Here is a 26,709-nt window from a genome sequence, read left to right on the forward strand (position 1 = left end):
ATTTCCACATGCTTTTACAGCCAGATGGAAGAGGAAAATGAACAAGGTTTTTGGGCAAGATATGGTGAGGTGTGTCAAAAGCGGCATCGCACTTGTTAAAGAATAAATCTACCAGTGAATGCTGCTGAGTGTAGTACCAGATATTTTTATGTGACTGAACAAGTTTAACAGGCACGAAAACATTAAAACATCACTCGTCATATGAAGCTTAAATGCCTGATAGCATTATTCAGTGCCCTGAGTACCAATCAGTGGTGATTTTATCCTGGTGAAGACGTCTTGGGGTCATGCAGAAAGACTTTGGAGTAGTTTATAAGGATGGTTCACCCCAGAAGACTGGTTACCGTTACCTGTAATCATCTCCAAGTCAATTCCGGAAGAGTGGATATAAGTCCTGCGACCTGACCTGCACCCTTGATTAAATGCACACATATATACAGTCCCTCAGTTGTCACTCAGTTGTGTTCTCAATTTGTGCAGCACCTGTGCTCCTGCAGCTGTCAATAGCTTGAGGCTACTGAAAGCTATTGTTTTCTGGCACTTTTTACAAGCAGTAAAGCCCATGACAGCGTTATTCTCACTGTCTCTGTCTCACACCACATTTCTCCCAAAACGTTTAACTTGGCCCTTAACGATGTTTTGTTCTCAGTTTGGCTTCACCACTGGCTATTTTTGCCTTGTGTCCATTTTACGTAGAAGCCTAGCCTGTGTTGGATCCTCTGACAAGCAGATTTATTCACAGTCAGTGTCAGATGAGTGCCTGATTGGGGGTCAGAGGTTGTCACCAAAAAACACATAGCAACTCAATCACAACGTGTCCTATATGTCTGTTTCATATAGGATCTTTTTTTTAACTATGCGCATCATCTGTATCACCTCTTGAAAAGAGGTCTGCATCTGCTCGTGGACGAGAGGCTACTGTTTGTGACAGCGTGGGATGTAACTGAGCTGTAACGTTAGCACCACTGAGCTAGCTAGTGCTAACTAATTTGAGAAAACAAACAAACTGAAATACAGGAACACCACATGTGAAAACTAGTTAAAACAGTTATCTAAGAGCGATGGATCATGGTGGAAGTAACTACCTAAAGGAATAAATCGCTAAATAGAATACACAGCAGAAATTAATGGTTATCATTAGGCAAAAGTAAAAGATTAACACTTACAGTAATCGTTTAAAAGTAATAGATGAATGGTTGAAATTAATGGTGGGGTTACATGAGTTTATCTGACATGTGGGGGGACATCAAAAAGTTTTGGTACCACTGGCTGGTTCATCAAACTTATTTGTGTTTGTCTTATTTACTGTGGAAATTTTGTTATTAATTCCCTCACAAACAAAGTATAGACATTCCCTATTAAGGAAGTTCAACATGGACTTGATCAGGTTTCATTATGTTGCTGCACTTATCATGAAACAATCTGGATTTATTGAAAGGCCAAATCATATAAAGCTGAGTTTTAATTTCTTTCCACAAACTCATGGTGCCCAGTCATTTAGCCCAGTAATTCGGCGTGCCAACTATTTGTATTTGTCAATGCCAGATATAATACATTAACCAGACTTGCTGCAGTGTGTATATTTGTGGATTTCTTTTGTTGCAGCCATTCATATGTTTGCAGTAACAGCTTGTCAATAGCCTTGTATTGTCCAAAGGCAATTTTCCTTTGCAACAAAAGGCCTGCACTGATTTTCTTTAGCTGCCTTCCATTTTCAAGAACACGCTGGAAACTTATTTAGCCCCTCTGGAATGTCTCTACATCATTATAAAAGTAAAAGTCGCATTTGATTCCAATATGTTGCCTCCGGGGAACTGCAATCGGAAACATTGTTTTCATAATGGTGCATTTTGTGTTTACAAGTGTGTTGTGGTTCTTTGTAGGGCAGTCAAACAGGCAGCGGGTCCAACCTCTTATAGATGCGCGGGTAGCTGCATTTCCCATCAGAGTTTGTCTGCACTTGTTGATGCGAGCACAGTCGCCTCGCATTTGAATAAACGGGATGATGCACCACACCAGCTCGCTGTACCTCATGTGAACCTGATGGCTGAGGCAATTTGGGCCCAGCGCAGATCCAGTTGGGCACACACGCTGCTATACATAAACGAAAAGCTACGGATAGTTAACTATGCATCAGAAATAATGTCCATAGGCACTGAGCAGGCTACAACTCACTTCCCCTGGAGCAGTGTGGTAGAAATTGGCAGAGGGAAACTGCTGGACTACCTCTGGAGCGTTTCAGTTTTAGACTGCGCTCTGTGTGCCAGTGCAGTGGAAGCCCGTCTGTGTCTGCAAGCCTGCTATTCTGGGTCACTGGTGCATGGACTCGCAGGAACAGACTCCAAACACGGGTTTTATACTAATGTCATCAATCTATGGATTAGTGTCAGTGTACTTTTCCCTGCGGGTCTGATATCTTTGGACACAAATCACGTTTGACCAGTATGAGCCCTGGAAAAGAACCGCCGCAGAGCTACGTATTACTGTAGTTGCACTGGTGAACAACTTGTTCCTTTTACCTGAGGATGTACGTGACATTTTTTTTTAGCAGTTACAAAACCTGACAATACTAGGAAAGATGCACAGATCTCCTGACTCTGGAAGTTTCAGATCAGAGGCTGCATTATAGAAACTTCTTATCTTAAGTCTCAAGTTAAAATAGGAAGAATCTAACACTAAGATTTTTTCCCAAGCTGGTATTACAGGAGCAAATCCTAACTATCTCCTATATTCCATCTTCTTATCTTACTTCATCCTATCTTATCTCAGGTTAAAATACACAGCTTATAAAATTGAATGTGTTACCTAGCAACTGACACTACTTTTCACATCTTTCCAAGCTAAATATCATTGACGCCACTGTTTTTTCTCATTGAAACATACTGAAAAACACACACACACACACACACACACACACACACACACACACACACACACACACACACACACACACACAAAAAGAGGTTCAAAGTTAGTTGTGCTGTTGGACAAGTTGTTCAAAGTTAATTAGGCACGAGACACAACACAGAAAATTAACACAGCTCCTGTCAGAGGAGGAGAAAAATAAAAATGATCTCTGACAATATTCTGTTCAGTGTGGAACTTTATGGCAGAGTAACTTGTATGAACTCTGTCTCCGTGGTGCAACCAAATAAAGACACGACTTAACATATCATGAGTGTGGACTTTACATTACAAGATCTTACATATAGCTGGTGCAACAGGCTAGAGGTCCTAACCCTAACCTCACCGTGGTTGCCGAACGCTTTGGAGAACATCTGCAAGTTATATTTCTGTAATACATTCCCTGTTTTTATATACAGATTTCATCTTACAGTCAGAAAAAGTACTTCAGTCTAAGAAATGTATTTGACAGATAGCGTTTCATGTGAAACACCGATCAGTATGAGTATACAGAACATGGCACAGCAATCTTTCCCAGTTTTTACAGGGGCTCAGACACGTTGTTGCTGAGCGGGTGGTCAGTTAGTCACTCCTCTGACACTGATCTAATACTGATTTTTCCAAAGCTAGCGTTTTCCAAAAGTGCAACCTCAGAGGGAGAAAGAGAGCCCAGCATACAGGGCTCCATCCTTCAACTCGAACGGTAAAAAATAGTGTTTTTGAGCGCAAGCTCATTAGGCTCCAGCGGTGTATGGATGCACACCTCATTGTCAAACCCTCTACTTCACCCATGATCTTTCACGGAGCCCACCCAGGAGCCCCCGCCTGCTGATTGACAGAAGTTGGATACAAAAACTGCCTCACAAAAACTGCTGTGAAAAGAAAAAAAAAAGAAGTGTTCCTCTTGTTCAGGGCACATTTTTACAATGTGCTTGCCAATACTTGGTTGGAGATTGCTGGATTTGATCCTCTAAGTAAACATGGACTTGATTTGGGCCTCTTTTTGGTTTTAATTGTATGTTTGTATAAGCCCTGCCGTCTACAATACATAAGGTACCAGTTCCCACACTGTGACAGGGCATTTTAATCAAATGTTGAAACTCGGAGATGTCAAAAAGTACCAAATGTTCGTTTCATCAAAACTCAATTTGCTAATCTTGCGATTTTGCTCCTCCCTCCAAGTTCATGCTGTTCAGTCCTTGTTAAGAATCTATGTTTATTGCTCACATGATTGGTCACACTGTTTTTGGTGTAATGTATCTTACCAGTGTGCCGTGGCAGCAGAAGGATTACAAATTACTCACACATGGAACTTAATTTGTCATTTTCTTCTTATTCTTGTGTTGTGAAAAAGTTTGAACAATCTCTTTTTTTCCCTCTCTCTCTTCATAGGGCCCTCCTGGTCCAAAGGGTGACAAGGTCAGTCATTTAACATTTTTTTTAAAATTCATTTGTATTGTGTTCATCTGTTTAAAGGCGCAATGTGTAAAAAAAAATGGCAAGGCTTTCTATGTGTAGCAGGTTATGATCATCTGTCAAAGATGTCTATCTATTTTGTTGCAGAGATATCTACTGAAGTTAGCATGCTAACCAGCTACTAATTTCAGCTCTTTTAAATGTCATAATTAACAGTACACCTTATGAATTCAAGTTTCTCTCTTTTACTGATTTAAGATGAGCTTTATTGCCGTGTTAATTTGTCTCATGAAACTCTCCAAAAACATCTTGGTTTGTCTCTCCACTATTCAAAAGTCACCAACTCTGGTTTGCTTGAAAGTAAATCCTTAATCCACCGTGTTAGATGTGAAAATATTCTGGCTCCCAGTTCCAGCCAGACTCAAGCCGACTAAGCTAACCGGCCGCTAGCTACAGGGCTAACGGAGCTAACGGAAGCTAGCAACCACAGTTCAAAGTTACCTTTGATAGGTGGCCATATCTTACACATTGCTCCTTCAAAGCAAAACTTGGGCACTTTGGGAAAATTTTGGGGAAATGCATCTGTATAATATGTTTTTTTGGCGAGACTTAAAGATTGACAGCTCTCTTAGGTAGAGCCAGCAGGCGGTTCACTTAGCTTAGCAAAAAGACTGGAAGCAGCCTCTTTCAAAAGGCAATAAAATCTGTCTGGCAAGAGTAGATGTTTCCCTCTGTTTCAAGTCTTCATGCTAAGCTAACTGGATCCATATTTACTGTACAGACATGGGAGTGGTATCAATCTTCTTATATAATTTTCAGTAGAAAGCAAATACTCTAATTTCCAGTATACAAGTCTATCCTTTCATCCAGCCCATCATTTTTGCAGGTCAAGATAATAAAAAAAGCGTTTGTTTTTTCTCCACTCACAGTTAATTTGTCCATAAGGAGTGTCAGTTTTGCGTTTGCGGTAATATTTCCCATTCAAGTCGTTCTGACCTTAAGTCTCTGAGTCTGAATATTTAAATTCTCCTGTTGTTCACAAATCCACAGCACAGAACATTAATGACTGAAAGCCTGAGCCCAAGTCGGAGCCCTTAAATGCCTCGCTGAGCATTCCTCCATAAAACAGCAGTGGAGCATGCAAAATAACCACACTGTCTCTTTATAAGTCTGCAGGACTCTGGGACAAATGTGTGCCCGTGCCTTTGCTTTGAAAGACTAAAACCACGAGTTCCCTCGATTCTCACCAAAGTTGATAAAGGGCCTTAATCCGCTTGTAATGGAAACAAATTACTTAAAATGCATGCTTCTAAAGTGCTACTGGGGAAGATCTCTTCTGTTTTACAGGCCAGCAATGAATAGATTAAGTATTTATTCATATTTTATATGAAGTGAGCAACAACTTGGGCATTAATCGATGAGGTATAAGGGATTATTGTGCTGTAAAATACAAGACATAAAGTGAAATAGCGTGGGAGTCCTAACCAGAGAACAGTTGTCATCTGCATCAAGTCACACTGTATGAAATCTGTTGATTTCTAGTGGTGTGGGGTGTGGAATGACATCGATTATTGTCTGTCATGAATCAGCAGTGCACTCTTTAAAAAAATTGCTGCAACAACTCAAAATTTAAAGGCAACTTTCTGCAATAGTTCTTAGTAGTTATAGTTTTTTTTTTAATTTTGAGTCCAATTCACACTCAAGTTTTGAAGTAATCTTTAAAAAAGGTTTTGCTGACCTATACTCTTCAGTTGAGATAATTTACTTTTCTTCTTTAGATAAACTTGAATCTTTGAGTTTTAGGAATAAAAAAAATCTAAAAAAAAAGAATTATTATCATTATTCACTTTCCCTTCAATGAGTTTACTCAATAATTATGGAAATATAAGACAGTAAATTATCTCAACAAAAGATTAGTATTTGGTAAAACTTTTTCAAAAATTCAGAGTTTGAGTTGGGCTCAAATCTATTGCAGTAAGTTACCTTGACATTTGAGTTCAACTTTGTCACTTTTACAGTGTACGATTTCTCATTTGGTGTCCTCGAAAGAAGAATAAAAGCCATAAGCGTGACTCTAAAACCAGATTTAGATGATTGTCAAGCATCAGTTGTGACAGTCGTGACAAACCGAGCCTTGCTGATTAGATGCATGTACGTGCCTCCCATGTGAACCACTTCATCTGCAGTTTTAATTAAATGAAAAACAACTGTGTGCATTCCTCCCACCCAAGACGATTACAGCGTGCATCAGTGTGGCCATTCACAACTGTTTTCCCATTAAAACCAGTTTTGGAACGGGTGTCCAATGAAAAATTGCAAAAATTCCGAGAGCTGTTTTATGTGAAATTGCACAGGCATTACTCTGAAGTTTGTTTGAGCAAAATTCCCATCCATGTGTGATAAGTCGTTCGGCTCATTTTACCGCTGCGGCTAGATTGTAACCCCGCCAACAGGAGAGCGGGGTGCATCAAGCGAGATGCATGTTCAGTTATCCGATTCGAGACAGATTAAGGTTATAATTCAGTGTCCAACATCTGGTCGTCCTTCAGTTGTTTTAAACAAAAGTGTACTTTTGCTTCGGTTTCACCCTAATGTGATAAACCCACAGCCTTCCACACACAGGTTGATTCGAAACCAAACGTTTTCCCCTTCAGGAACGCGCTCCGTCCGCAGGGATCTACCCCCAAAAGAGGCAGAAAGCCAAAGATCTCTGGGGCATAAAATCTGGCCTGGCAATGCAGTTCACCGCCACCCACCCCCCCTCACCAAACCCACCAAAACCTCACGCCACTGCTCTCTTTCTTTCCCTTTCTCTCATACCCAATTCATGTCAGTCCATGTTATCATAAGTGATTTTACTCTCAACCACAATGAATAGTTGAGGGTTCCTGTATTATTTTCCTTTATCAATGTGTTCTGAGTTATGCTTCAGTGATTTCGCTGCTTATTATTAGCACTGTGCTCGTGTCTGTGTGTGCGTGAGTGTTTTCTGTGCGCGTTCGACCCCTCGCATTTCAAGACAAATTCTCTTTCTTTCCTCCCGCAGGGGGATCAAGGCGACCAAGGACCACGGGTATGTGGTTTACTCCAACTTCTTGTGATTACTTGATGAATGTGACTGTGTGTGTCTCCTCCCCCCCCCAGCAGAATTGTGGGTAAAAGGTTTGAGATGCATGAAATTCCACGGATAGCGTTCTTCCCGTCTGGCCAAATACAACAAGCATTTCAGCGCTGCTTATTTCTACATGAAGAATGGGCAGGAAAACGTGCGAGATACCTTGGAAGGCACGGCGCGGTATACTTTTCCAGGGTTTCTGCAGGTCCTTAAATTCCAATAATCTGAATTTTTGGCCCAAAACATGCCTTAAATTGTCTAAAAGTTAATTGGATAATGAAGTTCATGTCACTTGTAAATGTGTGTTTGGGAAAAAATTGTAGTGATGCAACAATTACAAAACAAAACCAACTGATTGTTAGATTTCATTTATGATAATAATAAATTAGTAAGAGATTAATTAACATACTTTTTATGCCAGTATGGGCATGAAATACACTCTTAGAAATAAAGGTTCTCACTAGAACCATAAAGGGTTATTTGATTTGTCTCCATAGGAGAACCCAGTAGAACCTTTTATGAAGGTTTTACTTGAAGCCCCTTCAGAGGGTTCTACCTAGAACCCTACATAAAGGATTATAAAACCACCTGTTAAAGGTTCTACCCAGCTTCCCATATGAGAGGTTCTACAGAGAACCCTTATACAGTGCAATAGTTCCAACCAAAACCCTCTCTGGGGGTTCTATTCAGAACCTTTTCACCTTTTAAGGGTGCTAACAAGAGCACACCCAGGGAGTTCTACCGAGAACCCTTTTATATTCCAGGGGTTTTATCTAGAACCCACCCAGGAGGTTCTGCTGTGAACTCTTTTATATTTCAAGGGTTTTACCAAGACCTTACCCAGGGGGTTCTACAAAGAAGAACCCTTTTATATTCCAAGGATTTTTTCTAGAACCTATGGAGGGGGTTCATGCAGGAAGAACCCTTTTATATTCTAGGGGTTTTATCTACCACTCAGGTGGTTCTATTGTGGCACAAAGAACTCTTGAAAAAAAGCCAATGTTTGAACAACTAATTCGTCTAAAAAGAGTTCTTAATTGAACCCTTAGAACCCTTCACAGACCCTGTCCTCAGAAACTAACTGCTCTGGGTGGAACCTCAGCCCTTCAGGAGGAACCCTTTTGGAACCCTTACTTCCAAGAGTGTCGGTCTTGAATTGCATTCATAATGGCCCTAAAAAGGTCTTTAAAAAGTCTCCAATTTAACTTGTTGAAATCTGCAGAAACCCTGTTTTTGAGATGAAAAGACCGTTTTTCAGCCTCTTGTCTTCAAATTGAACATGAGTGCAAGCTTTTGCACATCAGCAGAAGATATCTGCTCAATCTCAGCTATAATCAAAAGCCAACTAGCTCTGTCTCTATAATTACTCGTGATTCACTTCAATCCTCGACGTGACATGGCGTATTCAAAGCTTTAATCATTTCCAGCTCTGTAGTTTGACATGTCTATAAAAGTGCAGCTTCTAAATGATGATGATGTGAGTGCTTTTCCGTGCTTGACAGACTCTGAAATGAATTACTCTATCTCCACCTAGCAGCCAGCGCGCCCTCATTTTTCTCAAATAATGGTTAAAAAATGAACCAGCATTGAAAAAAAAGGACTGTGGCTGCACAGGTTTGTTTAAAGTAGATTGCATTAACTGGGACAGGCACACGTGCACACACACTTTTTTTTCCACTTCCTCTGCATCTGCTGGCGTCACCGAGCAGAGATTGTATGGAGTCGGAGTCGCTTTAAATGCCTGTAATTGATTTCCATGAGGGCAGAGAGCAAGTAGAGGTTAGAGAGTACAACAACGCAGAGGTTTGTCTTGTCACCAGAACACCAGCCATCTCCCGAGTGGATCTGATCCCAATTCTCTATTGGCGCCCACCCAGACGTTAGTAGTTTGCCAATTAACTTAGTCAGCTCTCCTCCGGGGCCGGTTCTGCACGTCAAAGCACCGCATTTCTTATGATTTGGCAGTCAATACAAATGACCTTGCTGGTGAAATTTGATTAGTGGTCTCACAGTGATACTTCTTATGTTACTTGCGGGCACTCCTCAAAATGACAGCCAAGTTGACACAGACTGTGGATCTTTTACAAGGTTTATAAATATATTTCCAGCTCTGTGATATCCTTAGTTTCCTTGGTTCATTTTACAAGCAGACTATCTTTATAAAATTGTTCTTAATTGGGTCATTAATTAGGTTCTAAAGACTTTTTAATCATTAAAAAGAAGTTATAACACAGTTTTTATATATCGATGTGGGCTCACTATTTGGCAAGATCCAGTTACTGCTTACTACTAATATTCCCTTTCTAAGTCCCGCCCCTTTTTGCTCTGTGTCGAGAAAGCATGCAACTTTAGTCAAATTTCTCCTTTCACTGTACTGGGTTTGTCTATGCTGAAAAGAAAAACATATTTTGAAGATGTTAGCTACATATATCGTCACATCTTAAGTTGGCTAATGTTAGCGAAACCTTAACTAGATAACTAAAGATTGATGTTAATTGTTTAGCTACTAGTATGTTTGTGTTTTGCTAATGTTTGCTATCAGATGTAACTAGCTAGCTAACAAGTGATGTAGATTAGCTAGCTAGTTAACATTTTGCTAATATTAGCTAACTTAAAATGCGACTATACAGTATATGTTGCTTTTACAGGTCATGCAGCAACATCTTGTAAACATCTTTAAAATTTGGTTTTCTTTTCAACATAGCTGAGTCTAGCACATGGTGCAACTAAGCACGGGGAACAGGAGAGGAGAACGTTGACTAAGGTTCCTGACTTGCTCAACTGCTACTGGAGCGCAGAAGGGGAAATGAGGCGGGACTTAGGAAGAGACAATACATGTTATTACTCGGTTACTAACATTTAAAACTGCAAATGGGAGCCTCTAAAGTGTAAAATAAATTGCAATTCACTGATGACGAAGACTGGACGATCAGTATATCAAATAAAAGAAGATTAACAGCTGTGCCTCACCTGGAATTCTGTCCTGAAGAAATACCAGCAATCTGGTAATTTTATGATAATTTAATGTGCTGAATGAAACTTTCAGACTATCAACACATTCTGACTGTGGTTAAATGCGAATTTATTTAGACATTTATTTATTATTTAGCTTATTTATTCACAGTTATCTTAAGAAGCTGACAGGTATAAATGCTGCTGATGGAGAAGACAATGTAAGCAATGAGGTCTGAGGCTGAACAGTACAGATAAATGTGGGTTCATGTTGTTCATGTGTTGTAACAGCTTACTAATGATTTATAAAGTGTTTACAACCTTAGAAATAACCTAACTATAAACCATTTATGAATTATTAGTAAATGTTGTTTTGGATAATCATCAGCTCAAAGGCTGAAGCACTGCAAACCAGCAAAAAGGAAGCATCTTTTGTTGGGTCGACCACAGAAAATTGTCGCCATTTGCATAGAACTTCTTTGGTTTTGCTCATAATTTGTACCTTTTTAACCTCGGAAATGGAGTCATCTGTCTCTATCAGTGAAATGATTTACACTTTGTAAACAGCAGCGCGGCTGAGAGAGTTGTACCAGGGACCAACCAGGTCCTATTTGTCTTGCAGAGTAAATAAATAAACTGTCCGCATCAAGATAGCATTTCATTAACTTCCAATTACAGCAAAATTGTCCCCTAACAGGTACAAATTAACACGCAGTCACAGTCACATATGAAAGCCTACAGGGGAATGAAAGCTGTCTAGGTCAACAGCAATCATATTACCTCCCCAGAGCAGCATATTGACTTTGCGCATTAGATTTGTAGGTGAACGTAGTGGAACCGTATAAAAGAGATTTCCTTAATAAATGAAGACACAACAGGACGAGTGTTGTCTGACCTTGTAGCTTGTTTCTTGCTTAGTATTGACTGTGTGCAGAGAGGCTATTAAACCCATATGGAGGAACATGTAAACAACAGAGGTTGTCAAGAATATGTCCTTCACACATCATAGTCATTTAAAGGACAGACTATTTGTGTTTGCATTACAACCCCAATTCCAAAAGGCTGTTTTAAAATCCTTTTCAACATGTGTAGTTAGTTGAATACATCAGAAAAACAAGATATTACTGTTTAAACTGATAAACTCATAGGTGCCTGTAACATTTTCCCAAGAAAGTTGAGACAGAAGCACGTTTATCACCATGTTACGTCACCTTTTCTTTTAACAACACTCAACAACAAGTATTTAAGAACTAAGGACACTAATTGTCGAGGTTTTACAGCGAAACTCTTTCCCGTTCTTGGTTGATGTACGACTTCTCCCTGGTCCCAGTTGTTGCTTCGTAATGCGCCACACATTTTTAATGGGACACAGGTCTGGACTGCAGGCAGGAAAACGCTTTTACTACAAAGCTTCACTGGTGTAACAAGTGCAGAATGCGTCTTGGCATTGTCTTGCTGAAATAAGCAGGGACGTCGCTGAAAAAAAAACAAAACGTATGGATGGCATCTGCTCCAAAACCTGTACTGTTTGTACCCTTTTAACATTAGCTGGCTGGGGGATCGAAGGTCATGGGAATTTATTTTGTTTCTTTTCAGCCTTTCCCTTGTGTTTTTTCTTAAACTGTTGGACTATTTGCCCACATAGTTAACTATAAAAACGCTGTTGTATACAATAGATGCTCGTCTTCTAAGGTCAAATCAAGGTGTCCAGTCAAAAGCCCTCAGCCTTTGTGGCCAGAACGGTGTGTGAGAATCGCCACATGGCCGGCAGAATGTCCTCACAGACACACACTTCCTCTGCCTGCTCCCCACATGTCAGGGTCAGCCATTTGTCGGCCCTAAGGGTCAAAGGCCGCGTGCAAACACCAAAGGTTAACCAAGCAACAAATAATAAATTGCCCAGTTTTGACAAACAAATGTGTGGCCACCATTCGAGCTCCGCTGGTGGTACACAATTAACAGGAGTTACTGGCTAAATGTATCACATAGAAAGGTGTGTGTGGTCTTTTTGATGAATGACACCAGTAGCTACAGGTGTCCAGCAAAGGCTGGTGAATCCCTGGGTCAGTTAGAGGAAAAATTCCTGAGATTTCACAAGGAATCTGCCCATGTTTGTCCAGCTCTTCGCTTCTCAAATCCTGGGATTTGACCAATTTGCAATGTTCTTCCAAAATAAAGAGGGTGTGATTATGTAATTTCCAGGATCTGACTTTTCAGTCGTGAACAAAGAAGTGTTTTACAGTCTACTGTTTGCACATGAAATCAATTTGACTTGAGATAAATTTGATGTATCAGATTGATGCCAAATCTGAGGCTTCAAATGAATGTATTATTCCTCTCTTAAATGTATTAAAGCCATCTGTACACAGAATTGGTAATCCACTCCACATATAGATATTCAGAAAATGCCACAGCCAGTATTTGCTCAGGATGTTTTATGTGTTTGGTGTGGTCGAGGAGATGCCGGTTCTGGCCAGTGTCCTATGACGGCTGTTGCTGATTGTCCCCATATCTGGCTTTTTGTTTACTACAGTTGCAGTCATCTTGCTGCAGGCAGATACATACCAATAGAGCCCCTCACAAAATAGCCGACATCCGTTTTGGAGGAGAAAAGCAAAACAAAGCAATCTGTGAATGGTTAGGATTCTCTGTCAACCGCCGTGTCGTTATCATTCTCACACATAGACATCAGCGTACGGGCGACGCAGGGCGAGCACGAAACAACACCTAAGTCAAGATCTTCTTCTCTTTGCTTCATCTCCTGCAGAGAAAAATCAAACCAACTGCTTTTCTTTGGACAATAATTCATTTTTTACACATTTCAAATACACATTGGTCAGTTCTTCAGCTTGTCGCCATAGGAGAACCCTTCTTGGTTCCTGGTAGAACCTTTTTATAAAGGTTTCAATTGAAACGCTTTCAGAGGGTTTTTACCAAGAACCATCTGTAAAAGATATCATCCAGAACCTGCTATGTGAGGTTCAACAGAGACCCCTTCTATGATGTAAATGGTTCCACCCAGAATGCTCTCTGGGTTCAGCTTGTGATGGTGCTAACAAGAACCCACCCAAGAAACAGTCCAAGGTTTTCACAGAACCCCACCCATGTTGTTCTATCAAGAAAACTTTTATATTTCTAAGGTTTCATCTAGAATGCAACCAAAGGGTTCTACAGAGAACCCTTTTATACTGCAAGGATTTCATGTAGAACCCACAAAGGGTGTTCTATTGAGAACCCTTTTATATTCCACAGGCTTCATCTAGAACCCACAGAGGAAGTTCTGTTGAGAACTCTTTTATATTACATGGGTGTCATGTAGAACCCAACAAGAGTTTTCTACAGAATCCTTTAATATTGCAAAGGTTTCATTTAGAACCCACTAATAGTAATAATATATTTAATAAGGGTTTCAACTATAACCCTCTTGTCCTTTAAAGGTTCTACAAAGAACCATATTGTATTCTGCAGATGAAGAAAAAGAATTTTTGAATCCCGTAGATTGTTGGTTGTGGTCATTCATCATTTTAACAATTTAAGTTACCAGTGTTGAAATTGAAAAGGCAGTCAACAATCCTAGAATAACTCAAACTCAAACAAAAATGGAATGGAACCCCTATTCTTACAAAGCAGATGGTTGTGGGTAGAACTGCAGCCTGTCAGGAAGAACCCTTTTGGAACCCTTATTTGTGAGAGTGCAGTGTCTCTCCTTACAGATGCATCAGACTGATTGCAAAAGTGAAAAGGCTACAACCCTGAAAACAGTCGCGTGTGCCAGCCTGCTCACGCACCACAACACACTTTCAGTCCTGGACTCTTTGTGTTGTCCGTTCCCCCATCGACCATAATCCAGTACTCGTTTTCCTTCTTTGTGCTCAAGATGTTTGAGGTTGTAAATAACTTGAGAAATATTTGCGCTTCAATCCCAGTTACACACAGCGTGGCCATTGTCTGCAGTGTAAGAGTATCCATTGCTCTGTTCTGCTGCAGGGCTGAATTAAATCAGCCTGCCTTGAAAGCCATATTCTTAATGAGCCATGCTTTTTGAATTATCTGTGGAAAACCAGAGGGATGGCACCAAAGCCATATTTGAAAAGGCTAGATTTTATCTTTAACTTGAATATAGAGGGAGATTGATCTCTTACAGGGCATGTTTATGTTAGTGTGCCAGTCTTTGAGAAATACTTTCATCACTTCCATTCAGGTTGGTTATTTATGGTGGAGCAAGACTTGCAGCTTAAACAAGGGAATATATCTCTGCATGTTCCTCTTCACGCTTAGTGGGGCTGGGCAGGCAATACATCGATGATATGTGATATGAGATTTTGGACATCATTATATCATGATATACCATGATTTTGAAGCCTGCATTACATTGAAGTGATGTAATTTTTCTGAACTCTGATCAGCTTCTAGCTGTTTGATTATTTTTCTTAATCCACTTAGACATTATGTACACATTACTGGTGATTATTTAGCAAATATCTCATTTTGTGAAAGCACCAATATTGTTGCAATATTTATATTAATACTGAGGTGATTTTATCCATATTGCCCAGCCTCAGAACTTTTTAGCATTGAAGCTAAAAACTCCTTTGACTGTTCCTTAAGTTCTATCCCCTTTAGTTACTGTTGGTACACCTTTTGCACCTTACATGAGCTGTCATGTTATATTTTATCATAACATATTTTAATTTTCAATGTTACAAAAGAGCTGTATCTTTTAGGATAACAATGAACTGATGGGTTTGGCAATCTTGAGTGTAAACTTCTCCAAATCCAATAAACAGCAGGGCAGAGTCACTTACGTTAAGCTTGCACTTGGATAGCACCCAGGATTCACCTCAAAACAATGGGAAAATGGTACACAGAGGATGTGCAAGGTGCTAATTATTTTTTAATGTAACCACAAATTGATGTAGTTAGAGCAGATAAATAAACTGTTACGTCCTTTCATGTACACTTTTGATCTTGTGTATGGGATAAATAATTCCTTCAATGTGAAGATAATTATGTGCACAGCTTCGTACCTTTCCCTTTTTCTTTCTGCTCCAATTCAATGGTTCTATGGTCACAATTCATCTCCTAGTTGGTTGGCTTGGTTCCAGGCTTGAAACTGAATAAAAGGAAAATTCACTTACAGAAACTGGAGCCCTTCAAAAAGTGGACGATCACTGTTGAGCTTTAGTATATATTGCTTCTTGAGAAAACCTGCCCCGCAAGGTTATGGTTACTAAGCTATGATCAATCGCTCGTCAGGGGAGGGGTTTTGCGAGTGTTCAGTTCATTTTTCAGTTGACATTTATACGGCAAATTGACTGTTAAAGACTCATCACTGTCGAGGACTTTGCTTGACGGGCTTGAAAGCAACAAGCAAGCGCAATGAAAAAAGTATGTAGGCTATATGTCTAAGTATGGATAATATCCCTGTAAAGAATGATTAATGACAGTGATTGAAACTTAATGGAGTGCATTTATCTGCACATAACAGTCAAAACCATGTTCAGCTGACGATATGTCAACGTTTCTGGCTTCAGATTAAAGTTAGCATCCAGCTATAAGCCCTTGTCTCCTTTTAACAAGGCGGAGGCCTGACTCTTTCTTCTTTTATTCAGTTTTCATGAGTGGATCACATCTGTCATGACGATTGTTGACAGAGGAACTGGAGACCATTTGATTGAATTTCCAGAGAACATCACAATCCCTTGATGTTCCCAAAAAACTCTGAACAATACAGGCTCCTCAATTTACAGCATGTTAGAGCTCAGAGTCTGCTCTATGATATGATCTCAGCAAATGCCCGTGTCCTGAATATTTGGAAGAAAACGACAGGAAACGGTTACTCGGCTATGACGTTTTAGCGTACGCTCTACACAGGATGGTCCCAGTGCCACTGTACACACAGTTTCATAGCGGAGAGTAAACTTGGACTGGTTAATGAAGAATGGTGGAGATAAAATGTTGGTTTTGTTTTAGTCTGGTCTTCAAAACAAATTGTTTGACATTTAAATTGATGTTGGCTTTTGACAGTTTCAAGAAAAACCCTCAAATATACCAACAAAAATATAAATGCAACACTTGGTTTTGCTCACATTTTTCAATAGTTGAAGTAAAAGATCTAAAACTTCTTCTGTGTGCGCAAAAAGGTTTATTTCTCTCAGATTTTAACAGCATGATTGCACATGATCACAACAAAAGGGAACTCTAAAATGTGCAGTTTTATCTTGAAAAAAGAAATAGGTATCTCTAGCTCTATGATGGGTTAGTACACGTTGTCTTTGTTGGTTGGGTTGACAAAGTTTAGACATGAAGTGCCCAGAAGAAGTCTTAAAACTTTTTACTTCAGCTCATGAAAAATGCGAGCAAAAATAAAAGTGTTGTATTTTTACTTATGTGTAGTATGCATACAGGATTTCACATATTATACAGCTTTTTCCACAGATGTGTGAGAGTATTTAGAAGTCAGATGCTTATCTTCTTCCTCCTTTTACTGTTTTTGTCCACCCAGTGTTTGAATGTCATGCGTGTGTTGTGCCATGTTCTGCTGTGTGTCCCTTTAGGGATTGCCTGGTCTCCCTACGCTGGCTGCTTTGCACAGCAATCAGATCCTGACTGTCAAGGTTTGTCTGTGGTGGTGCCGCCGAGCTGCTCAGTCCGACCCCTCCGCAGCACACACTGGGAGCAAATGAATCACTGTCTGCTGCTTTTTCCTCAAAGCCCGATGATAGACTAGGCACAGGAAGAAAACCCATCTAATTAATCACAGCCAGTCAATCGTTATCCTCTTCCCCCCACTGCCGCTACCAGTCTTTCAGTTGCATGCTACATGCCAGGTTCCCATTGAAAGCAAAGGTGGCCTTTTACAGCCCAGTAATGTGTAGCTGACTGGAACAAGAACCAAGACATGGTCTGGCTCGTGTCCATTGATGCTAAAATAAATGGAAGGAATTCCAAGAGGAATACGATGATGAACCAAAGTGGCAAAATGTTTTCTTAAAGCTCAAGCCCATGGTTCACCACAAATCCTTCAATCCACCAATTTGGCCTTGAGGATTGTTTCAGCGATGGATGAAGCCACTTAATACCAATGGACACCAGCAGAATAATGCATGCACTGAAAGGAACAAGGTTAGAAATCAACCTCAACTGAGAAGGTCAAGAACTCTGGTTTCGGTGTGTGCAGCTCCCGGTGTCTGACTGAGCAGCAGGCGCGATGAAGATGATGACAGCGCTTTCACAGAGGAGGAGAAATTCCCATTTTTCAGGGGACTGTGAGGCCGCTGTGGCGCCCTCGCACCCCTGAGGTGGTAATTATGGGCCATTGCTCCAAGAAAAAAAAGCCCAGACTTCCGAAGCAAACCACCTCCATGCTGGAAAAGTGTGGATTTCTCCCCCCACCTCCATCTGTGAAGGCGCTGGACCGGGGGTTCATGAACACAGGCCTTTCTAACAAACTCTGTTTCTTTTTGCATTTGCCTTCCTCCTCCCTCCTCCTCCTTCTTCTTCTGGGACCTCATCCTCCTTCAACCTTCTCTCACCTCTGACCTACGACCTCTTGACCTCACACACCTGCTCAGATGGTCTTCCCTAAGATCAATCATGGCTTTCTTTCCGCTGACCAGCAGCTCATAAAGCGGCGGCTCATTAAGGTAGTGGCTGTGTCCTCACTCTTCTTCTCTCTGTCCATCGTGCCAAGTCTCACCGAGTCACTTCTCTCTGGGCATTCTGCAGTTTGCATGCGAGCCTTCAGACAGAGCTGTCAGTACTCGTATTTATACTCCCTCTGTTATTGTTAAAGGGAACTTTCTTCTTAGAAAACAAGGTTTTATTAAGGTAAAATGAATTACTGTCCTGGCACTACTTACGGCATTTCCCTGCAAGTTAGATTGCTGAATATTTTCTTAGAGTTTCTTATAGTTCAGTGTTTTAATGGACCACACATTTTCAGCATATTTTCACCCTGATTATTAGAGCTCTTTTTCAGTCAGTGCCTAATGCACAACCTCTATTCAACTCATTAAGTCCATTTAGGAATGCATGCATTTTAAGGGATTACTGTTTCCACTATAAATCAAGTACATTTCAGCTCCATCTTCTGTATTCTAGCCTTAGCCATGAGACCCAGAATGCAAACTCTCCCCAGCCCATAGCCACCCACGAGATCATTCTACTACTCTCTCTTCATTATCATTTAACTGCAGTCCACTCCAATCTCAGTGGATCCAGCAATATCACAGATTAATGATGTTTGGATGTGTTATTTTGCCGCACAGGGAGATCAAGGCCAAGCAGGACCACCTGGGCCTCCGGGGCCACCGGGCCCTCCTGGGCCAAGGGGGCCTCCAGGGGACACAGGGAAAGATGGGCCCAGAGGTGTACCTGGTCTACCAGTGAGTATTGATTTTCACCTGCCAGCTGAGCAAGTCTGATTATGAAATTGTCAGGATTATTTGATGTAGGGTTGAATGAGGTACCAATCGATGGCAATGTACTGCTGTGGACATGGACAGCAACAAAAGGTGTTTTAGCCACTTAAAAAAGGTTCACTTAAAAGATCAATATCGGTTTATCAGATTACGCTTTAGAATAATTTCACCACTTTACCTTGCCATCAGATGGCCTTTTCAGACAGGAAACCACCATTATATGAGCTGAATATCACTCTCTCCAAACCAACCAAACCCCACAGGCAAAATCAGTAATTTTACCTTGCACAAAAGAGGAGATGCTGGTCTACCACTGCTGCCATCTGTTAGTTAGTTTGTATTATTGTGTGGCTTCTGTGTTTCAAAAGGTTAGTTTGGATTCAGCAAAGTCACACTATAACACAAACAAACTAAGAGATTGAGGCAACAGTAGATCAGTAAGTCCTGCAACCAGTGGGGTAAAATCACTAACTTTACCTATGGAGTTTGGTTGGTTTGAAGATGGCGATATTTGGCTTTTATAACTGGAGTTTCCCAGCAGAAAAGGACATCTGATGGCAAAGTTAAGTGGTGAAATGATTCTAAATATAGGATACATTGAAACTGATGGCTAAAATACATTTTGTTGCTGACCCTGTCCACAGCAGTACATTGCTTAACTTCTGCACTGGCATTCCTGTCTGTGCAGAAGTTAAGCAGTGTACTGCTGTGGACACTTAAAATAATCCAAACTATCCTTTTTAGCTTAACAAAGATTTTCTTTTGCAGTTGGTGTATTGGATCAGTATAATTCTGTGGATATTTCCTTTAAAAAATACTGCATTGTTTCCATTAAGAGTAAAACAAGTTCAGCTTTTTTTGTAGTCATGTTCAATTTTGCTCCGACTCAGCGCCGGGAGGGTTTATCCCAATGAAAACCTCTCTAATGGAGACTAGACAAGCTACGTTGCAGTTCATTGCCCTAATGTTTTTAGCTAAATATGAAAATGCTCCCGAGAGAACACTTGACTGTATGGATTTACATTTGCTTAGTTGTTTTTCATTATAACGTAACATTTTCCATGTCTGCGAAGGCTGTCACTGGCATCACACTAATTTATGTGAACTCTGCCTGTGAGAGAAAGAAGAAACAGAAAAGGCCTGTCAATTATGTTCGACCATAAAACCTTCTGAGGGGCTCCAGCTGATCTTTATTGTCCTGGCAGTGTTTACAGTGGGAGTGCAAAAATATTAAGTGTTGTTTATCTGCTTCTTTCCAAGGTTTTGATGATTATTGTTTTTAGTTCTAGTTGCGTTTGCAATAGTTGTAGCATTTTTCTGAGACATTAAAATTTCTCTTGCTGGGGCGCTTTATTTCTCTCCTGATTTATTTCTCCTGCTGTGAATCACTCAGAAGGAGGGTGGCAAAAATTGTCCTGTAAATGTCACAAAGATGCAAAAATGGAATAATGTTCAAGCATGGATTTGGCATTGAAATCTGGACACGGCATATGTCTCTTTTCTACCCTGAGAACATCCAAGAGCCAGGCGTGAACCAAAAGCAGAGACTTGAACAAGGTTGTTGGACAGAGACAGTGAAGGGTACAGGTGCCACAGCATGATAAACGCCTCCCAGCCAACTCGGTATACGAGCAGAACAATGCTGAGCTCCACTTGGCAACCTGGCCCCTTTGCACCAAAGAGGCCAAACACTAAAAGAAACGGGGAGTTCAACCACAATGTGGAAAATACTGCATTTTTCACCAGAATATTTGACTTGTATTACTCTGGAGAATACTGTTTATTATACTTTTAAAATTCCATGTGTGTTCTCAACTTTTAAAATAAGGCTTTTCCATTAACTGGTTGTTTTGTATTCACCATAGGGCGATCCAGGGCAGCCTGGAGAAATGGGACCCATGGTAAGCACAGACTTTTCCTTTTGGAAACTTTTCTGTTCATGGTAGCTTAACTTGGATTAGCAGTTAACTAAGTTAGCAACTATGTAAGTTTGCAATTAACCATCATACAATTCTTTGGAGCTTTTTTGCTTAGAGTGGGACAAGAAGGTTGATACCTATTGAGGAAATATGAAGCCACATCTAGCTTAGCTTAGCACAAATCTGACCACAGCATAACAAAAACACAATATGGTTTTATGGAGAGTTTGATTGGGGTGTGCGCTGAACTAAGTTCAAGAATAATCCCTTGACTTTAGTTTTGTCAAACTAAACAGTAACAGTGTTATAATTTTTTTTTTTTTTTTTAAGTCTTGTTTTTTCCCTAGATGCATTTAATTTGATAACCAGTTTAATTTTCTAACCAACTAACCAGCTGTGTGGTCTGGTATCAAAAATTCACTCCATCTATTTCAATTTAGCTCTTCCACAGAGTTAATCAATTTTAATCTTGTGTTTTTGGCCAGCAAAGCAATCATTTAGGGATACTGCCACTTAGGATGTTTTTTTAATTGTACATTTCATTTACGGGATATTCATAAGGTGGTTTATGGGTACTATGGTGAATATTAATGACACATTTTATGATACCCTGCAAAACCGTTTGTTTTCTCTCGCAAAACCCTTTAAACAGTAGGGACAAGCTGTTCCAGTTAACAGCAACTGGATACTGCTTGTGGTGTTCAGCAAATAAAGCATTTGATTAAAGTTTCCTCATAAAAGCTACATTGAATAGGTCAAGCCAGATTCCAGGGAAAGCGAGGACGGAAAACGTGACATGCGAAAACACTTCGGTGATGTCAGTTTTCACAAGTGCAGGGGAGAGTAAGTGAAGCTGACAGAGGAGGTGCTATCAAGCGCTTTCATCTCTGATTCCATCTCCTCGGACCTCGTCCAGGGTGTGGAAAAAGTTGGTGGATTGGAAAGAAACGGACAGAGAAAACAAAGGATGGCGAGGCTTAAATGACGAGAGAGATGCATTAACCAGAGAGGAAGAGGAGTTTAAAGCTAAAATTGCTTATCATTTTTAGGTCACTTAACACGTTACCCTCTGTCTGCTTTTATGTTGCTGAAGTTTTCAGAGTTTGTTGGCTTTAATTATATGTTTTATCCATTATCCCTGTGATCCATTATCATAGCTGTGCAAGCAGCAAAGTTTTGTTTTGAAATCCGTGGTGTCATGAATGCACACTGTAAAAATGAACTATATGTTTTAACTTTTAAAAAGTTGGTAACTGAATCTGAAAAGACAAGTTGACACAAAACAGATGAACATTTCAGGACAAATAAACCCGATATTAATTCAGTTGTACTTGAGAAAACATGTTCAATAAGCTTAAGATATTAAGTTGAGCCAACAAATCTTCAGTCAGTTAAATGTCATCATGGTTCACGGTGTTTTCATTATTGTGAAAACAAATGTTTTAGAGACACATAACAAGTTTTCGTCATATATGTTTTCTTCAGACTATAAAAAAGAAGGTTCTCAGATAATTTCACTCTCAAACAATGCATGCTGGGAAGTCTGCTATGCTTATCATATATCTTTAGAAACTTAATTTAACGAGTTGATTGAAATCTGTGCGGTACATTCATTCAACTCCCCATTTCAACTCAAAAGATTAAACTGTAGGATAATTCAGCTTTATAAGTTCTGTAGTGTTGTCATAAAAAAAATACTAGAAAATTTAACAAATAAATTTACATTAAAGCCACTACAAGGAACTTTTCATGTTGTGTTGCTGTTGGAGGCCCCTTTGGACAAAAACAGGTAGTGTTTCCACTGTAATCATCATAAAATACAACATAAAAAATACTCCTCCAGCTTCTCTTTAGCTGGCTGATGTACTACTCACTGCAGCTTTGCCTTGGAAAATGTAAACACAGTCTTATTTCATAGAGACACCTACCCAGTGGCAGGTATTAAGAGTAACTACACAGAAATAGCCAGTCTTCTTGCCTCTATATGACTTATATAGTTGTATAGGTCATGTAGAGGCAGGAGTAATAAATTGAAACTGCTTCATAACCAGTTAAAAAAAACCTCCTTGTAGTAGCTTTAAGGTAGTGAGGAAATTTCTGCTGAATTGCTGTATGATTTTTTTTTTACAGTGTATAAATTGCAGTAGATTTCCCAGTGGTCCCAGGTGTATCCCCATAAGTCTCCGGTGCTTACACAACGGCCCACGACAGCAGCTGGAGTATTTCTCCAAATGATGAACGGTGAATCCCACTCACAATGAGCTCGGAGGCCTCGCGCAGAGCTCTGAATAAAAAATAACCGCCGCTCACTGTAATTCTTGAAATAAGGCGTACTATTTCACTAGTACACACACAGCGTGACACTAATGTACTTTTAACAAGGAATAATGTCATCATTTGGAAATCAATCCCCCCCCCACCCCTGTAAAGCAGCATGAGATGAGCGCGTCTCAGAGGTCGTAAAAAGATGTGACATGGCCGCTCAAACGCAGTTGCAGTTTCGTGCTTCCGTTTCCAGACAACAGGTTGTTTGCTGTTGGTTGGAGGGAAAGAAGCAACACAGGTTTGCTCATTACAAGTTATCAAATTCCTCACGTATTTCATCATCCTGCCACATTTATCCAGGTTTACTATATGTTAAATAAAGATAGAGGCCACAAGAACTAAAAAGCATAACTCCCCTTTATCTATTTCCCTTATCAATTTACACCTGTTTTTTTTCAGGAATTCCTCCTATAAGTGATTCTTGTGCACTTGACCCTTCTAGTCACTCCTTTTTGCTCTGTGCTCCAATAACAGTTGATCAAGTTTGGTACCTTGGTCGACTTTCCCCTTTTTTATTTCCTGCACTTAGATGCGGTATGCACTAGACTCAGCATGTTGAAACAGCAAGACAGGAGGTTGACCACTGGCAGGACTTTGGAATGATACCTAGTTGGACAGTTGTAGCAGCTACTTCTGATGAAAAATAGTAGAAAGATAAGATGGAGAAAACTGTTAAACCTCTATAGCAGGAATAAAAAGAAATTCTCCACCCAGAAACACCAGTCCACACCCTTGATTGGCCTTTGAAAATCCAAATGAATTAGTGAATAACCAACTAGACCGATAGACTCCACTTTAATCTTTGACTGGCACTTTTAGATCTGCGCAAGTCAACTCAAGGTAGGGATTTTGAGGTCCTTAACCAACTTTTCGCCTCTTTTTACGGCGCTCCGTGAGCTAGCGGCTCCCACTTGACACAGCTCAGCGTTTTTGATGTAGATGCTATTGTTAAAGAGGCAGAAGTAGATTCCAGAGTTTTCCAGCAGCCTTCCAAGGACATATGGTGCTGGTTAGAAGGATTAGGCTCTTGTGGAGCAACAAGAAGGAGGAGGGGGAGGTGGGAAGAAGAAGAAGAAGAAGAAGAAGAAAAAGGAAATATTTTCAGGACTCAGTTCAAAATCATCAGTGCCATAAGGTCTCTCTGGGGTAAATTAAGGGGTCTTCAGCTCTCTAAAGGTGGCTTGCAGCCTTGCACACAGTTTTCATTTAGGACTTGATTTTGCTTCAAAAAAGACGAAATATGGAAACCAGTGGCGTATTGTATGCAGTGTTCCACTCATAACTGAAAAAAACCTCCTCCATCTGCTTTATGGTGTTATTTCCAATTATACCGCAGAAGTTCGCTGCTCCCCTTTCACATCCTCTTCATTCCATAACTACCCACAATGCACCAGTGACTCACCTTAGACATTTTTTTAGGGATCTAATTTACTTAATATGCCTGTATAATGAGGACATACCTATTATGTTTTGGTGTCCTTGACTAAGTTTCCTTTTAATGTGAAGCCAAACATGAGGAGCAAAGATGGGAGTAAATGGCTTAGGACATGCTCGGTGGAGTTGAACAATGTTCAAATTTCGACATCAAGGCAGTTTTTTTTTCTGTGGAACCAATATGTTTTTCCTTAAAGGAACTTTTTTTTTTCTTTTTACAACCTGGGTCTTATTGTCATAGTTTTAGACTCTATACACTACCCACAGACATCAGGATTTTAGAGATACTGATGTGATTGTAGGTTGTGTTTAATGCCCTGGAAATGCAGACGTGAAGTAACTAAATCTGTTACCTGATCTGGTATTCTGATGTTACTCTACAATTCTGTGGTTTACACTGCAGAGTGGAGACTGTTAACAGTGACAAACAGCTAAATTTGCATTATATACGCTCGTCTTATCTGGATGCGCTGCCTCTTTCTGTGGAAGCCCATTTTCACCAGTGTGATGAAAAAAAAAGATCCTCTGCCTTCCGTGGACTAATTGTTTTATTCATGCTCTTGCTGTCCTGACATTGTGATCTCAAAAACCTGACAACAATCAGCAATCAGCCCAGAATTGACACACAACACATTCAATCTACGAAGGGCCTTTTAAGTTTTTGACGATTTTTGCGGCCACTGTATTCTCCTACATGCTTGGAAGGGGAGAGTGAGGATGCTGAATTTCAATAATACCACATTCATTTATGTAGTTTTCTCCCTAAAGACAGGAGGTTTTAAACCAGAAAAGAACAGAATATGAAGACTGATGTGTAAATGAATTGGCCTTAAAGTGTGTTACAAATATGGATATTTCAGAGCTACTTCTTCAAAGTTAAATTGTAGGTCCGTTGGGTGGCCTGCACAGTATTTTTGCTAGCTGCTGTTTTGTTTACAGAAGTAGCAGCAGTAAAGCTTGTGTGATTTAAAGGCCTTATAGAATGATAAGACATGTACACAGTTTAAATAAAGCACACATGTCCGCAATCTCCACAGCGATGGTGGCTAACACAGTGTTATGCTAACCTACAGCTACATCGGCCAAACTTAAGACAATAAGACCCGGACTGTCAAAAAAATAATTTTCCTTTTAAAGCTGAAAGTGTCTTAATTTAATGTAAATACAGCTTCTGTGCAAAGTTTCTCTTTCACTTATGAGGTCTTTGCAGTATAATGCTGGTAAAGCTCCAACATGTAGCTTAATTCTCTGTGCTTTGATCAGCCCAAACATTTTTCCTGTACAGTAAATGCTGCGGGAGAAATGCACACGCTGGAAGTTCTTCAAGTGGCTGAGTGTGGGAATTGACCTGGCAGTTGCCCCATTGTTTGTCATTTCCGAGACATGAATGAAAGCGGGAGACATTCAGCGCTTTGTATTTGTGCTCAGATGCTCGACTTCAATAGGCGCCCTGTTGATATTGCACGTTTGCGGATTCTTTTTCTTTTATGAATGTTAAATGAGGCAGCTAAGGTGTGATATGCTGAGCATGTGCTACCGCGATGAATACTTCCAGTCGACGTAATTATCCTTTTTTAATGACGATGTTTGGATCGCTCAGATATTCTAGCAATGTCGGGGCCCAAAAGTTGAGAACAAAAGAGCCGAGACTTCCTGAAGGGCTCTTGACTTTATGAAAAGTCTCCTTTTCAGCCAGTAGCTCCTGAGTGCTCTCAGATGTAGCCAAGCTAATTAGCGCTTAGGCGAGTGGCACATGCTCTCACATACCTAGGGGGTCATAAAGATGTTTACCAAACCTTACTGAGGACAGCTAACAAAGGCTTTTAAAGGCAGGCAGGAGGAAAACCTTTTTTCTTGGTTGGCTGGGATAATGGAAGTTGTTCATTGAGGTTTTTGCTGTAAGTGCAGATGGAATGCTCTATAAATGAGCTGCAAGTGTGTGGGCCGTTTCTGTAAATGTGAGAACTTGTTGCTGCAGGGATTTTAATAGGCTAGGTCTGTAAATAGGAAAGTTTTGAGCTTCAGTTACTTGGTGATCGCCTTGTTCATCTGTAAAATCTAAACAAGATACGGAAAGATTGAAATTGTTCTCAAAAAAATGTCACTGTTAAACTAAAAGAGAATTACTTTGGCAACACTATAAAAAAAAACAATTTATTTTAGCTTAAAGTAAGTGTCCAGGCTGCTCTGAATTTTCGAGTTTACTAAATTTGCAAAGACA

At 40.1% G+C, this 26,709-nt stretch overlaps 1 protein-coding gene across 1 annotated transcript in view; it reads left to right on the forward strand.

Annotated features, from left to right (window-relative positions):
- col25a1 (collagen type XXV alpha 1 chain) overlaps positions 1-26,709 on the forward strand; it is a 232,752-nt gene that overhangs the window by 134,273 nt on the left and 71,770 nt on the right. Inside the window, 5 exon segments of the mRNA XM_084711919.1 lie at positions 4,297-4,323; positions 7,367-7,393; positions 17,962-18,033; positions 18,658-18,774; positions 20,676-20,711. Coding sequence (XP_084568045.1) covers positions 4,297-4,323; positions 7,367-7,393; positions 17,962-18,033; positions 18,658-18,774; positions 20,676-20,711 — 279 coding nt within the window.

This window comes from Lutjanus erythropterus, chromosome 23, assembly GCF_056507025.1.
Source record: "Lutjanus erythropterus isolate fLutEry1 chromosome 23, fLutEry1.hap2, whole genome shotgun sequence".
Classification (NCBI taxonomy): Eukaryota; Metazoa; Chordata; class Actinopteri; order Lutjaniformes; family Lutjanidae; genus Lutjanus; species Lutjanus erythropterus.